Source organism: Oryx dammah, unplaced genomic scaffold, assembly GCF_014754425.2.
Source record: "Oryx dammah isolate SB20612 unplaced genomic scaffold, SCBI_Odam_1.1 HiC_scaffold_9, whole genome shotgun sequence".
Taxonomy (NCBI): Eukaryota; Metazoa; Chordata; class Mammalia; order Artiodactyla; family Bovidae; genus Oryx; species Oryx dammah.
This window is the reverse complement of record NW_024070193.1, coordinates 16,003,963-16,021,094: the sequence shown is the minus strand read 5'-3', so window position 1 is coordinate 16,021,094 and position 17,132 is coordinate 16,003,963. Positions and strand designations below refer to the sequence as shown.

The window sequence follows — 17,132 nt, the reverse complement described above, 5'->3', positions numbered from 1 at the left end:
AATCAAGAGGAGGAGAAAGGAAGATGGTGAGAGGACTGACTTCTAACAGCCTCAGGGCTCAGAATGGTCCTGTGCTTTGAAAATTGTAACTACAGCAAACCTTCATTCAGCACTTGTTACATCAGTCACTGTCCTACGCACTTTACATGCATTACCTCCTGTTTTAACAAAACTGGCCTTGATGATTCTGCCTACAACTGAATTTCTCCTCAGTTACATGAAGACGTTAACTTAATATTCATTCAAATAAAAGAAATGCTTGTGGCTGTGGCTGTGATTTATGAAACCAATATCTTTCAAGTATTAAAGGGGGATTTTTTTTTTGTTACCCAGTTAGTTCATGTCCCCTCAGTAGTACCTCTCCATTATCTTAACTACATTTACACTAAAATACATTAAAAACTATATTTAAATAGTAAAAATATGCAAACATAATCATACCCTAATCTTTGGTTGTTCAGTCCTAGATTTAGTTTATGTTTTCCTTTCTAGTCTTTCTCCCACTCCCAACCCCTACTTCTGACTCCACAGTATAAACAACTTTACTGGTTTTCTAGATTACAAAAGAAAAGACAAACGTTATCATTAAAAAAAAAAAAAAAAAGGCAAAATCACCTCAAATGGTTAATTCTTTATTTGCATTAATATAGTAGGGATTACTCCTGGATAATAAATGATCTAAAAAGCCATGCAAAATAAGCAACACACTGACACTTCAACCAACATTTCAGTAATAGAAGTACTTAATATTTTTAGCATTAAAGTTCTTTTCAATACTAATGTTGAAAAGTAAACAAGCTTGCAACTAATTCTTAACTTCATGAGTAGTTTTATTTGTAGTTTTTAGTAGTATCTGCATGCATCAAGTTCTAAAGTTTAAAAACTTATAATTGTCATCCAAAACTACAGAATTTTCTGAAATTATTGCCAGCAAGACCAGTGGATTGCCTTGTAACAGTTAGTCAAAGCGCTTTGGGGAACACAGGGAACACAGAAAAATGTAATTCATGTTAATAATTTGAGTAGCCTATAAAATTATTTGATGTAGGGAAGTCAGTCCCACATGAAGCAGAAAAAAGCTGCCATGCAAACAACCTCAACAGATGTATTCTGTAAGAAATCTACCAGTACTGAAAATTTCTATCACCAGAATGATATCTTTAGTTTACTACCTTATTTTCAGAATGCATTTGCTAAATGTAAATTGTTCACTAGGAAGGAAAAAAAAAGAAATAGTTGATAACTTTTTTAAAAAATTTAAGGAGCATACTGTACTCAGTAAAGTTAACAGATAATTTTTTAAAAAAAGAGTACTGAGATTCACCGCAATCGATGTGAAAGGGTTCATGTATTTACAATAATGACACTTAGAACTTACCTGTGAAATCTGACTAGCTCGAGGCAGTGAGGGCCCATCAGCATGGATCGCCATTACCTGACTGGGAGACTGTGACAGAATGCTAGAAGAGCAGGCAGAAGTCTAAAAATAAATAGAAAAACAAGGGTACTTTTTTTGTCTAATATTAAACACATAAGGAATTTGAAGTTCCTAAAGCACTTCCCGAGGGACACACAGTATATACTTCTGTTTGATCAGCAATCACTTATGTCTGACTTGATAACCTTGTAATGGATGCCACATCGTCAATTTATTTGCATTAATATAGTAGGGAATTAACATGGTAGGATTTTGTGATCATGTAAAACATCATGCCAACAAAGGTCTGTCTAGTCAAGGCTATGATTTTTCTAGTAGTCATATATGGATGTGAGAGTTGGACTATAACGAAAGCTGAGTGCCAAAGAATTGATGCTTTTGAACTGTGGTGTTGGAGAAGACTCTTGAGAGTCCCCTGGACTGCAAGGAGATCCAACCAGTCCATTCTAAAGGAAATCAGTCCTGAATATTCATTGGAAGGACTGATGCTGAAGCTGGAACTTCAATACTATGGCCCCCTAATGCGAAGAACTGACTCACTGGAAAAGACCCTGATGTTGGGAAAGATTGAAGGCGGGAGGAGAAGGGGATGACAGAGGATGAGATGGTTGGATGGCTTCACTGACTCGATAGACATGAGTCTGAGTAAGCTCCAGGAGCTGGTGATGGGACAGGGAAGTCTGGCGTGCTGCAGTCCATGGGGTCACAAAGAGTCAGACATGACTGAGCTGAACTGAAAACATCATGAAGATCTCTTAGAGGAGCCTCAAGGAGGTGCCAGGAACCTCTATACTCACCTACAATATAGTAGGTTTATATTATAGTATATAGTAAGATTATTTATAGGATACAGAGTAGTTGAGGTCATACTTTAATTCAAAATAACATTTTAAAACATCAAATGCAGAGTGAGGTTTTTAAAAACTGAGTAAGCTTCAAAAATAAGCTTTATGATATAAACAAGGCTTAGCATTAAAAAACTGCAGTTAAGGTATCTTACATTCCATAAATGCCTGATTTTGATGCTCTTACCTTAGAATGATCCAGAATTTGAAGTTTTTCCCATTCTATTTTATCACTTTCAGATTTTTTCCATGGATTATTCCATTTTTCAGAAGCTTCTTTTTCTTTCTTCTTTAAAGCAACCTGTTCATCTGTAAATAATGTCCTTTTTTAAAAAATATGTAAAAACTGTAAAAAAAAAATCACGTAAACAAATCATGACCTTCTTAAAGAGTGCAAATGTTTAAGAAGATCTACTCAAAATTGTTTTTGAGGAAGGAGGTTAACTCACAAGACAGAGAGAATTCTAAGAGATATGAAATAAAATATTTAATCAGAAACAAATTTAAGTATGGCATAAATGAATGTAAAATGTTTGTTTTACTATGATTATAAATAAGGAGCAATTTTTCAGAATAACATATTTTATATTATGCTAAATATGTGAGCTTCTATTCTTTGGTAATTCAATTCATTCAATTATTACTAACAGACTTAAAGGCTAGAACAGTGAAGTCAGAAAAACCTGGGTTCAAACTGAAGGTCAACCACTTCCCTGCTGTGTGACTGTGGGAAAACTGATGTTTACTCCTCTAAACCCCCTTTTCACTTTGCAAAATGAGATTAATAATAGTGCTTATTCTCAGTACAGGGCCTCATACAAAGTATTTTAAAAATGTCAGGCATTATTATTCATAACTGCTGAAAAATAAAATACATAAAATCATGTGTCCAAATTTGTATCAAAACATTTAAAGCTGAATTATGATAAAAACACAAATCTGATCTCCAAACATTCTGATACCGTTACTATACATTTATTTAATTTCTTCACTCTTCTATTACTTTGACTTCCAACAGCAATTCACTCCCAGTTTCTTCTGCTTATCTCTTTTTCTAGATCACCTGTCCTGGCAGGACTATGACTAACTAGAAACTTTCCAGTTCAGTGGACAATGAATTCCATCTTCATGCTTTTAGTAGTAAAACTGTTTCTAAGAAGTACAACTATTACTTCAGTATTTTTCAAGCTCTCGTACCTGGACCCTAAGTCTAGCCCAAGAAGTAACACGAGTTTCTTCATTATTGTCTCAGTTACCTTAAAATCCAACTTAACACAAATTATAAATTATTTTATTATGATATCCACAGACTGCAAAAGAGAAATAAGCTTGTTTTTACAGGGGATATACTGATTGATATCCTACTGATGATTGTTGATCAGAAAGTTTTAACTTTTGAAATGAAACATTTTTAAATAAAACCATTTTCAACCTATACAAATTTCTGTAATGGAAAAATGTGAAAATGGCTTCTCAGGAAATCAGAAATGTTAAGAAACGTTTGTTTGTTTGAGCTCCAGAATGACACTGATATTAATGTTTATCCGTGGCTTTGGATGAACACCAGAGCACTAAAAAAAAAAGACCTAACAAAAAGGAATGCGAAATCATAAAGTTTATTATGCCATTTGCAGAGAACTACTCTAGATGGTGAATGATATAAAATAAGATTTTGGATAATATACTGAAAGATGAATTTCATCCTCAATATATATTCCTTAGATAACAAAACTATTAATATAATTACCTACCAAGCTCTTTCCTCCACTGGGCTTTTTTTGCTTCCAATAAACTTCTATCACGTTCTCTTTCTCCCAGAGTACTGAATATGTCAGCTGGTTTCCATACATTCTCTCTAAGACAAAACATAAAAAAAAATAACAGAAACCTTATTATACATTTCTATAAACGTCAGTTCAGTCTCTCAGTCATGTCCGACTCCTTGCGACCCCATAAATAGCAGCACGCCAGGCCTCCCTGTCCATCACCAACTCCCGGAGTTCACTCAAACTCATGTCCATCGACTCGGTGATGCCATCCAGCCATCTCATCCTCTGTCATCCCCTTCTCCTCCTGCCCCCAATCCCTCCCAGCATCAGAGTCTTTTCCAGTGAGTCCACTCTTCCCATGAGAGGGCCAAAATACTGGAGTTTCAGCTTCAGCATCAGTCCTTCCAATGAACACCCAGGACTGATCTCCTGTAGGATGGGCTGGTTGGATCTCCTTGCAATCCAAGGGACTCTCAAGAGTCTTCTCCAACACCACAGATCAAAAGCATCAATTCTTCGGTGCTCAGCTTTCTTCACAGTCCAACTCTCACATCCATACATGACTACTGGAAAAACCATAGCCTTGATTAGACGGACCTTTGTTGGCAAGGTAGTATCTCTGCTTTTTAATATACTATCCCCTCTCCCCACAGTCAGCCACTGTGTCCACTGTTTCCCCATCTATTTCCCATGAAGTGATGGGACCGGATGCCATGATCTTCATTTTCTGAATGTTGAGCTTTAAGCCAACTTTTTCACTATTTCACTTTCAAGAGGATTTTTAGTTCCTCTTCACTTTCTGCCATAAGGGTGGTGTCATCTGCATATCTGAGGTTATTGATATTTTTCCCAGCAATCTTGATTCCAGCTTGTGCTTCTTCCAGCCAAGCGTTTCTCATGATGTATTCTGCATATAAGTTAAATAAGCAGGGTGACAATATATAGCCTTGACATACTCCTTTTCCTATTTAGAACCAGTCTGTTCCACGTCCAGTTCTAACTGTTGCTTCCTGACCTGCATATAGGTTTCTGAAGAGGCAGGTCAGGTGCTCTGGTATTCCCATCTCTTTCAGAATTTTCCACAGTGTATTGTGATCCACACAGTCGAAGGCTTTGGCATAGTCAATAAAGCAGAAATAGATATTTTTCTGGAACTCTCTTGCTTTTTTGATGATCCAGCGGATGTTGGCAATTTGATCTCTGGTTCCTCTGCCTTTTCGAAAACCAGCTTGAACATCTGGAAGTTTACGGTTCACGTACTGCCGAAGCCTGGCTTGGAGAATTTTGAGCATTACTTTACTAGCGTGTGAGATGAATGCAACTGTGCGGTAGTTTGAGCATTCTTTGGCATTGCCTTTCTTTGGGATTGGATGAAAATGGACCTTTTCCAGTCCTGTGGCCACTGGTGAGTTTTCCACATTTGCTGGCATATTGAGTGCAACACTTTCACAGCATCATCTTTCAGGATTTGAAATAGCTCAACTGGAATTCCATCACCTCCACTAGCTTTGTTTATAAACTTACTCCATAAATATTAAGTAATAAAACATTAAATAGCTCTAGTCTTCAGAATAAATATTTCACATACAAATCAAAGAAAAGTAAAATCATATTCCCAAGATGACCCCACAGTAACAGATATGAGTTACATACGTGGAAATTTTCTGCTCACACTGATTAGATGTCACCTGATTTTTATTTAAAGCAGATTTGCTTTCATCCTGAATAGATGAAACAGTCTCAGTTTTTTGGAGAAGTCCCATGATGTTCTCATCCTTTGGCTGATCAGGAATGTTGTTTAAATTTAGACTATACTGACCTACAAGGCAAAATGCATGTTTTAAAATTAATACTAAAATTGCATCTATTATAATACCTTATCTTGATATACTGCTATACAATTTTTTTTTAAAATACTGCTTTACACATTATTTAATTAATTACTTCTTACAGCAGTTCTTGCAGTGGGTATTACAATTCCTTTTTTGTTAAAAAAGGAAACTGAGTCTCAGAGGTTAAATGGCCCAGAGGTATGGCCATAGCCATACAAACTTTTATTTCAACTTAGAAAACAAGCAACAACAACGAGGGAAGAAACCTCCATTACTCTTGCCAACAAAACTTTTACAAATAATATAAATAACACAAATCACAACTTAAAGGAGAACAAATGCAAATAGATTTAGAAAAAAAACTCATTACTTGTCCTTATTTTTCTCATTTAGCTGGGAAATCAATCACTGCAGAACTTTTCCATGGACTATTGTATATATCTATTCCAAATATTTTATATAGGGCACATATGCTTGGCTCAAAAAATTCTTTACCACTGAGCCACCTGGGAAACCTTAAAAGCAATTATACTCCAATAAAAATTAATTTATACATATTAAAAAAAAAGGACTTCCCTGGTGGTCCAGAGGCTAAGACTCTGAGCTCCCAAAGCAGGGGACCCAGGTGCAATCCCTCCTCAGGGAACTAAATCCCACTGCCCAACTAGAGATCCCGCACTCCACAACTGAAAACAGACTAAAGATCCCATGCATCACAACTAAGACAGTGCAGCCAAATAATTACACAAAAATATTTTTAAAATAATAAACTTTTAGAAACTTTTAAGATAAAAGCTAGCACTCTCAGTTTACAAAGAATAATCTACCCCAAGAGGAGGTAAATTACTCCAGTTTGAGCCCTATGGGAGTGTCAAGGAGCTACCTGGTCCCCAAACCAGTTGTGGGCCCTCTTTCTGGTGACTGTTAATTTTATTTTTATTTATGTCACTGTTGCCCAACAAAATTTTAATAATATTTCTACTCATAGTAACAAATCCTTAAAGCTGAAACTAGAAGGCTTTTAAAAATATAATGCAATGCCCTAATTAGTAAAATAGAAGGCATATAATACTCTACTACTTCAAAGTGAGTGTTTTATATTGGTTAAAAAGACAGTGCTGTCAATTCTTAGCAAGGACTGAAGGTCAGGAAGAACAAAAGCCAGGGCCAGGAAAATAATCCTTTTTAGCAACTTGTGTCCAATCTCTATAGCAAAATTCTCATTTTTCACTAGAAATACTATAGTAATTTTTTTGAACATTTTACATATTTATTTTTCATCTAAGTAAAGCCTCCTAACATTCTAAAATTAGCACAGCAGCTTTCATTCTGTACTAACATCTAGATGCACAAAGCTGGATTTCTTAAGGCTATGGTACATGAGAATAATATTCTTAGCATTAATGTTAAATAAAACATGGCATATTTTAACTCTAAGAGTAATTCTGCATATGAGAGAATGTCTTCTAAACAAATATTTATTTTAAAAGTTCATGCGTTAAACTAAAATTTAACAGGCAGTTATGTAAAATACAATGAAACTCAAATCCTAAAACACTTATATATTGATAAAATATTAAAATTTTAGAAAAATCTTACTTGTTTCCTCCTCCTTTTCATTCTCAGTCAGGGTAATAGATTTACTTCCTTGGTTTACAGTCATCAAAATTCGTTGTAGTTGGTCTTCTGTTAGACACACCAAACTGCTCTTTCTATTTTCAGCTGTGATGTGCTTTCTGCAGGGCTTCTGTTTAGCTACTACAAATGCATTCATGGTGTTTCTAGTCTTCTGTATATTAGGGGGTGCAAATGAAATTTCTTTCTCAGTATGAAGACTGTCTTTGTTTACAGACTGTTTGCATAAATCCTTAGTGGGTGAAAAAGTCATACTATTCTTTTCACCTTTTAGCAGTGAAGTTTCTGAACCAATTCTTTTCTTTTGCAAAAATTTTTCACTCCTGACACAAGTATTTTGTGATTTTAGAATGTATCCAGTTTTAGTTCGTAAAGGATATTTTGCAATCTTGGTCTTACTTCCCATCTGTTAAAACAACAGAAATTTGTTTATAATTGCATATGAAAAATGAACAATTATCTCTATATAATCAATGATAAGCCAGGCTTCGAAACTTTTTTCCCTCCACTTTGCTAGTCAGGTAATACACCCGTAGAAACTTATACTTAACCTTTGCAAATCGTGACTTGAAACCTTTAACAACTGGAAATTATTCTTTTATTTCAGGATAATGAAGATTACAAAACAATTTTAATTTTGGTTGTTACAGTCCATTCCACTTCAGCTTTGAATCTCATGTCAGCATTGTAACACCCACAATACCTTTGTCTTTACAGACCTTTAGGTTACCAGCCCTTATTCCTTGAAAATCTTAGCTGGTGCGTCACCATCCCTCTCTCTAACCTAACTCCTATCTTAACTACTGGTGCTTTTACATTGTTTGAATACCCTCACTTCCCTGGACTCTGCTACCTCAGTTACTTATTCCCACAGTGGTATCTTACACTGACCTTGTAACTACCCATAACTGTAACCTTTCAAATCACAATTTCAACAAGAAGCTCCAGTCATAGACCTTAGCACTCGTCAACCCCTCTACATTGGACATTATTCCTTCAAATTTTACATGGTTCATTCACTAACCACCTTCAAACCAGGGCTCCAACATGACTGGCTCATGGAAGTCTTCTCTGAACACTCTATTAAAAATTGCAGGCTTCCTGCTCTGAACTCACTCCCACCTCCCTCCTCCCCATTTTCCCAAACGACTGTGCCCAACACCACCCTTATGGCAGAAAGCTCCAATTCTCTGGTCACCTGATGTGAAGAACTGACTCAGTGGAAAAGAGCCTGTTACTAGGAAAGATTAAAGGTGGGAGGAGAAGAAGAAGAGAGAGGATGAGATGGTTGGATGTATCACCGACTCAATGGACAGGAGTTTGAGTAAACTCCAGGAGTTTGTGATGGACAGGGAAGCCTGGTGTGCGGCAGTCCGTGGGGTCACAAAGAGTCGGACATGACTAAGAAACTGAACTGTGCCCCTTCCCTTTCTCTCCTTTATTTTGCTCTATAGCACTTTGGGTATTGTAATATTCTATATTTATTTTGATTATTTTCTGTCCATTCCACCTTTTTCTAATTTAAACTCCACAGTGCAAAGATTTTTGTTTGCTTTGTCCACTGCTGTGTCCCCAGTATCTGAACAGTGAGTGAAACAGAGAGGTTTAAGGAAATTTTGTTGAGTGACTATCTTCGACTACACCATTTAAAGACCAAATTCTTTATCTCTCATCCCCAAGTTAGCATCCCTTTCCAAAATATCTAATTTTTGTAGCACTGCTGTTCCAATCTTTCAGATCAGTAACCATGGAGTCAACTTTGATTCTTTATTTCCCTTCAAAGTGTTCTTTAGTTTACCAGCAAATATTGGTCATTTCTTCCTTCCAAATGTCTTTTTCTCCCCTCTTACATGTTTTCATTACCAAACTATTACAGCTTGCTTTTCTCAAATCTATCTCTTTTTTAACCCACTGTACATTTCTGCAGACACATCTAACATAAAGTAATTCAAGTCATTCAATCAATATTAACTGTAGCTCTTTAGGTGATCAACACTATGGAAAAAATGCTGAAGGCATAAAATGAATAAGACAAAATTCCTGCTGTCAAGGAGTGGGGTAGATACCACACGGCTTTCATCTGGCTTATCATATCTCAAATCTCCTTACTTTCAAAAATTACATAATACATAACCACACTTTGACCAATTAATCAACCTCATTTTACCCTACTTTTCAAAATGTACCATATCATCAGCAAAATCTCTTTATTATCCTCCATCCCACGTACACCCTTTCATCCCAGGCTTTTAGACTTTTGATAATACTAATAGCACAATCTAACATGCTCCTTTACCCTCCTATCACTATGGCTATATTTATATAACTAATTCTTTCAATGAAAGGTGACAAATTTAAATACCTACTGCAAATTAGGCTGGGTGGCAACTAGGATGAACTGAAGAGCACTTATCCGTCTAAAGCAGGCGGCCACCAGTCAGAAGCAGCTTACATTGACAAATAGGAATTTGCATCTCCTTACTAGATCATCCAGTATTTCAAGAGAACCAAAAATGTCATATTTTACCTTAAAGTTCCAATTTTTAGACACACAATTCATTCTAATTTTTGAAAATCAGTGTGTTAAGCAAATTATCAGCAGACTGCACACAGCTTACAAAGCTGAGCCCTACACCCCAATCTCCAGCTACCATAGCTATTACTACTACCCACTCTTCTTTGACTCATACTGAGTTTTTTGGGATCATGAATAGTTGAGCATTTCAGTTCTCTAGTCAGTTTCTGACTCAAACTGTTAAGAAGTATAGTGTATGCCATTAATGTATCTTAAAAATTTCTTTCTTTTGTCCCCTTCTTTACTTTCTGATAACCATCACACTTCAGAGTCTCATAAAACTCTTCCTGGACTAAAATAAGTAGTGTTCCTGTTATGATAATCTGTCCTTCACAGAACTGCCCAAAGCCCTTTCTTACAACACAAATCCTATCTAGTCTACTTTTCAAAACAAGTAAGTTCAAATCCTTTGAATATACATTTAAACCCCTCACAATTGTAACCACCCTAAGTTTTATGTTGTATATTCCCTGCTGATATACACACTATCCCCAAATACAAATTATGGTTTGTACTTTGGTATTTTGCCTGCTATTTTCTTTGAATTTAGAATATACTTCTTTACTACTTTCACTATGAATATTTCCCTCATCTTTTAAGTTTTAACTAAAGAGTCAGCTCTTTTATGAAATATTCCCTGTCTCCTCAAATGACAAAGGACTGCTCCTTGAAAAGTTTTCTTCTTTGTATAACCCTAGTATGGTACACATTTTACTTGTAATATATAGTTATTTACTGAACTGACAGTCTTGCTTTTAAGAAACATGGTCTAGGTTTTACTTCTTTTTCTCTCTCAGAGTCACAGAACAAATACAGTCAAGAATGTAGCTATACACACATAGTGGAGTGTCACAGCTGCAGTAAATTCTTCTAAACAGAAACCTATTAATTGCAGCCCCAATTTATCTAGAACTATTTTGCCACAGTCTACTTATACCAGAAATAAATATAGAAAAAATCACCTAAAAGTATTTAATGAAAAAGGGAGGCAGCAAGGTCTGGCATGATAGCAATATACACTCAGCTCAATCCTGAATATGTTTGTAGCTTAAAGCCTGAGAAGAGTAATGAGTGGAAGCAGCAAAAAACCATTAACTATGAAATAAATATTCAATTATGTTCAAGTTACTTAATAGGAAAAAGCAATCTAGCCCATATAATTTTCCAAGTGTTTAGTGGATCAGATGAATTTTAATTGATAAAGTAGGGTATTAATGTCATAAACATTTCTATATAGCATGTTTCTCTTTACCTAAATTAAAATTTTTTTAACGTTTTAATTGTACCAATATTTTTCATAATATTAAAAGATATAAAGACAGGGTCCAATGCATTTAACGCTGGTCGACTTCAGAATTTATATGGAACCAGGATCCCAAGGTCAGAAAGATTCAGAGAAAATTAATATTTTAAAATATAAAACATGCTACCTAGCACTAATACTATATGCAACTTTTAGTGTGGCATTATTCTGATTCTCACATGTAGAAATATCTGCAAACATTTTTTAATGTTTTATGCTGCTGCTAAGTCACTTCAGTCATGTCCAACTCTGTGCGACCCCACAGACGGCAGCCCACCAGGCTCCCCCGTCCCTGGGATTCTCCAGGCAAGAGTACTGGAGTGGGTTGCCATTTCCTTCTCCAGTGCGTGAAAAGTGAAAAGTGAAAGTGAAGTCGCTCAGTCATGTCCGACTCTTAGCGACCCCATGGACTGCAGTCCACCAGGCTCCTCCATCCATGGGATTTTCCAAGGCAAGAGTACTGGAGTGGGGTGCCACTGCCTTCTCCATTTTATGACTTTAGAATTTATAAATTACCCACGACACTGAATCATTAATATTTCTCTCATTTCTCTTCCTATAAAAGCTAAAGAAATTAGACTGGCAACCATATTTATTTCATATTCACTCCCACAGATTAAAGAAAAATGCAGGAGAGATTTTGAAAAACTTGAAGTACTCAGACCACAGTATGTTAGACTTGATGATGAGCTAGAGCTCACAGTGTTTAAAGAGCACTCTATGAACATGACAGTAATTCAACTGGTGAGGAAGATGGAAAAAAGAACTGTAGGCAGTATGGTCACTTAGGAGCTTACCCTAGTAGAAGAAAAGAAAAGCACTATGATGAGTGAATTTATGAACAACTTACAGAAAAGAGAAATCAATATATAGCTGCAGAATTGAGATTTAGGAAACTTAGGTTGCATCAGTACTTTCTTCCAGCTTTACTGAGGTTTAATAGGTATACAATTTGATATAAGTATACATTGTGAAATAAACACCACAATCAAGCTAATTAACATATCCACCACCTCAGAGTTACCATGCATCAGTATTTTGGTGTCCCCAAAGCAAGAGGAATAAAAGAACCTGCTTTAATTCAATAAATAAATATCTAGACCCCTAAAAGAATTTTCAAAAGATTTTACCAAAAGTCCAAGATCAGTAACTTTATTACAGGCATAAAAGGGGATCTCCGGATGTCCCAAGTTGGTTAAAAAGATAATGAAATGTCTTTACAAGTGTGCTGACAATAACAAATCCATTAAGGACACAATTGAAGAGGGAATATGTGCAAGAAAATAGAGGCCAGGGGAAGAAAACACAAATCAACTATTACAGGTAGTTTTTTGTTTTTAAATCTAGGAGCTTGAAAAGAAGTACTGTATTTGTTACTGTGACTCAAATAAAAACAACTGTTCCAATATTTTAGGGCAGAAAAATATTTTGCAATTAAGGGAACACACAAGGTATGCATATACTGTGTGTGTATGTAACAATTTTTATAGGTAGCTTGTGGAATTACTTAGACCATTATCACCCATTTACCAAGTAACTGATAAGCTGGGAACTCAAGCATCTTCTCCACCTTGATTAAACCTGGAAACCAAAGCCATCAAGGGTTCAGAATTGATAAGTGCCACATCACCCAAACTGGGCTCTACTCAAGATATGGAAAAACAGACTTCAAGATGCTGCAAAATAAAGGGGGCTACAGAAACTTATGGAGGAAAATAGAAATTTCTGCTGCTTAATGGGAAAAGAAATGGGAAACAAGAAGTGGTATCAAAATTTTCAAGTGGTAATGTATTCTGCAGAAAATGGCACTGTGGGTTCCTGATAAGGAAAAATAACTGAAAAGGAAAATTATCATTTAGCTTAAGTGTAACCTCTAAGACTAAGAAGCTAAATGCATTTAAGATTTTGTCAACCAAATACATCCATATGGTGTGGTAAAATGGAATCTGAGTATGAAAAAAGAAGTTTGTTTTAAAGTCTGTTTTTAAAGATCTCAGGAGTAACACTGTCCAGTACAGTAGTTACTAAATTGAAATTAAAAATAAAATAAATGAATTAACAATTAACTTCCTTAATCACACTGATCACATTTTAAGTCCTTAACAGCTACACATGGCTAGTGGCTGGCTGTCATATTGGATAGCACTGATTTTATAACATTTCCATCACTGCAGAAAGTGTTACTGGACAGAACTGATCTGGAGAAAGAAATTCTAGAAGTCTTTTTGAACCAAAAAATTATGATTCCATTTCTGTGAAAGGACCAGCTTGAAAGCAAGCAAACAGCAACTTTTCAACATCACTCCAAATCCTTTATGATAGTTTGACAGGAATTATTTTCAAACCACTGTAAAGTGAACTGCATTTTACATTTGAAAACAAGTCAGGTCAAAGTCATTTGGCTTACCTTTCCAGAAATTTTTGATTTATGGTCTACAAAAGAAAAAATAATTACTAAACTATCAACCAAAAACATACTAAGGCAGTCACAAAAGAAAGTTTTAATTAGCACTGTTTTAAGAAGATATTAACTAAAAATATTAACCCCCCAAAGCATTAACTTTAGATATTAAATGTTTTAACTTTTACAGTGTGGTTCAAATAGTTCTATTTCATTTCTGTTCACTTTCCAAGGTAAAACTATAAACAGTTTAGAGAAAAAGAAAATAATCTGAATGAGAAGAACACCAAAGCATACTCTGAGTTTTAAAACTAATACTAAAAATGACTTTAAAACTATGGTCTTATTATAAATTGAATTTTCTCAAATAATACATTGTTTACATGCATAGAATGTAAATACATAAACTTCACCTAGATTACTCATTAGACAATAAGCATTTTGCTATATACAAATATAACAAAGAGATGTTACATATGAAATATACTGGAACATTAAATTATATGAATAAATACTGACAGTGGTAAGCAATGATGTGATCTGACTCTACTTGGCTAAAAATAAATTTGAGAAAGTTAGGGAAACCAGTTTTTTTCAAAGTATCATTTAAATATTCCACTACAAGCAAAAACCCTGTTACAAAATAATACATTTTATGTAGGAATCTAAAAGTTTATATTTTAGATTTCTAGTAACATAGCATACCATATGGAGACAATATAAGCTTGGTTTTTCCATTCAATAATTCCGTTTCAAGCTTTAAACCATCTCTGCAAAATAAAAGAAAGTTGTTATTTTTAAGAAATAGCAACATTTTAAATAGCCAGAAATGTTCATTTAAACCTTGAAAGTAAATTTGTTCTTTTGAATTAATACAGGAACCTTGTAAATATTAAACCATTTAAAAAATTTTGTGTTCATTTTTTTTTAATTGAGGTATAGTTGAAATCATTCTTTTAATTTAAAACATTTTTCAATTCAAGATAAAATTTTAAACTACATAGAAAAAATTCTTGAAACTTTCCTACAAAGAATTTATCGTATTCAACCTGAAACTTCTTTTTGTTCAGTTCAGCTGCTCAGTCATAAAGGAATAAATTATATAAATTAATCTGGTTATTCTAACATCATTTAATTCTTCTAACTCTAGACTGGAAAAAAAATAACGCTGTTAGGAAATTCTTCACCTATGTTAAAGGAGCAAAACCTCTAGTTACTATTTATTAGTTTCATAATGATCTCATGACTAATACATTCTATGGCCTTAGTAGAGCAGTATTTGGAAGTGAACCTGTAAGAGTGACACTAGGGTTATAAACTGCTTGAGCATGGAGTTTTATTTTGAATATTTCAACTAATACACATTCAGACTTAGTGACACTTTTTAAAGTATCACAGAAATACACCTATATTTTCCCCTCTGTACTTTATCTGTGCCTGTCAAATACAAGAGAACAAAGTAACAGTAGTTACTGTCAACAAAAATTGCATGTTTGTTAAAGTCCTAATAAAAATTTCACTAAAACCAAAAGCAGCAGTACACACAGTTATTATACTATTTTAGTAAGGTGAGGGGGGCAGGAGAGAGGAAGGGAAGAAGTAGGTCAATAAGTATCAACAGGGACAAAAATGACGTCCACACGTCCACAGTGAAAAAAAAAAAAATTAAACCCAGCAGACCAAAAAAAGGGCAATACTAAATTTGCTGTGATGCTAAAGATGGGGGAAATCAAACGATCTCAACTTATGATTAAGAAAGAACACTGGAAAGAATGGGTTTTAAGGGTTTCCCGGTTGCACAGTTATAAACAGTTCATGTTTACACTGCTGAAATTTAAACCAAAGACTTTGAATGAAATTGTAAAGTACCTTTATTCAGTACTACTGCCTTGTAACGCCTTCAGGGGCTGTCTTATTTATTTGCTATCCCTAGATTCTATTTGCTAAATGAGGTGCATGTGTGTAAGTTCGGTGACTTTCATCTTCTTAAAATATCAAACTTCCCAATCATGAAAACCATGCAACGGTCCTTTTTATTTGGCTTCTCCGATGGCTCAGACGATAAAGAAACTGCCTGCAATACTGGAGACCAGGGTTCAATCCCTGGGTCAGGAGAGCCCCCTGGAGAAGGGAATGGCAACCCACTCCAGTATTCTCGACTGGAGAATCCCATGACAAAGGAGCCTGGAAGGCTATAGTCCATGGGGTCGCCATGCAACGGTCCTTTTTATTTACTCAACCACTATCTCCTGAAGAAGAAAATGGCAACCCACTCCAGTATTCTTGCCTGGAGAATCTCATGGTCAGAGGAACTCGGCAGGCTACAGTCCATGCAGTCACAAAGATTCGAACACGACTGAATGACTAAAAGCAACCACCACCATTATCTAATGAGGGCCTATAAGATGTCAAACACAAATGATCCCCCACTCCTCGAGAAGCCTAGGCTCTTTGCACTGCAGGTGCTAAGCTTCTCTGGGCGCTCCAACATTGCAAAAAAAAAAAAAAAAAAACAACCCACGACGAGGACGCAAAGCACCAGAACCTGGGCCAGGATTTCTCCCCAGGAAGCTGCTAAGCTTTCTCTCTCCACCTGCCCTCACCTTTTACCTCCTCTCACGCCTCTCCTTCTCCCTCCTGAGATACAGGAGGAAGCGAAAAGGAGAGGACAGTTCTCACGCGAGTTATTAATTTGAAAAGTAAAGGGCCGACCCAGCCCCTTGCCTCTCTCCACTTCAGAGAGCCGGCACTGCAGCTTGGGACGACACAGGACTGGAAGGTTGCCCGCGAAGGACTCCAAGGGCCAATTAAGCCTCGCCCTTCCATAGACTACCACCTTTCTCTCCCCAGCTTACCCCAAGTTCATGGCCTGACCTCCCGCGCTCTCCACAGGACGCTCAAGCCCCTTGTGTACGCCGGTTGCTGCCGTCGTTCAACAAGCACTACACCGATTGGATACAGTGATGCCGGCGAGCTGGAGAGCGGGCCAGTCAGGATTGAGTATACTGGTGCCTGCGCTTGGGGGGCGAGGCTACCCTTTCGCCCCACTTGGAGTTTGTGGTCCTGGTTCTGGAATGGTGGGAGTTCTTAACTGGAAGTTGCAGCCCCTAGAGTTCACAGACTGAGCGACTTCACTTTCGCTTTCCACTTTCATGCATTGGAGAAGGAAATGGCAACCCACTCCAATATTCTCGCCTGGAGAATCCCATGGGGTCGCACAGAGTCGGACACGACTGAAGCGACGCAGCAGCAGCAGCAGCAGCAGCAGAGTTCACAGCACTCAGAGAAATGCGTCAGCTCAAGAGGAGGTGGCAAAAGTAGGGAGAAACAAAAA

The 17,132-nt window shown here is 36.2% G+C and overlaps 1 protein-coding gene across 10 annotated transcripts in view; it reads right to left on the bottom strand.

Annotated features, from left to right (window-relative positions):
• Positions 1-16,735, bottom strand: part of CCDC66 (coiled-coil domain containing 66) — a 50,608-nt gene extending 33,873 nt beyond the window's left edge. For 3 of the 10 annotated variants that reach the window (XM_040246403.1, XM_040246404.1, XM_040246406.1), the window contains exons 1-8: positions 16,654-16,729; positions 14,504-14,568; positions 13,805-13,830; positions 7,484-7,925; positions 5,706-5,871; positions 4,031-4,138; positions 2,471-2,606; positions 1,379-1,480 (exon numbers count right to left, since the gene is read on the bottom strand). In XM_040246403.1, coding sequence (XP_040102337.1) covers positions 1,379-1,480; positions 2,471-2,606; positions 4,031-4,138; positions 5,706-5,871; positions 7,484-7,925; positions 13,805-13,830; positions 14,504-14,568; positions 16,654-16,664 — 1,056 coding nt within the window. In that variant the 5' untranslated portion in view covers positions 16,665-16,729. Of the gene's footprint in view, positions 1-1,378; positions 1,481-2,470; positions 2,607-4,030; positions 4,139-5,705; positions 5,872-7,483; positions 7,926-13,804; positions 13,831-14,503; positions 14,569-16,653 lie in introns of those variants that run through there. The other 7 variants (XM_040246405.1, XM_040246407.1, XM_040246408.1 and 4 more) reach the window with 7 other exon arrangements.
• Positions 16,736-17,132: the final 397 nt, after the last annotated feature.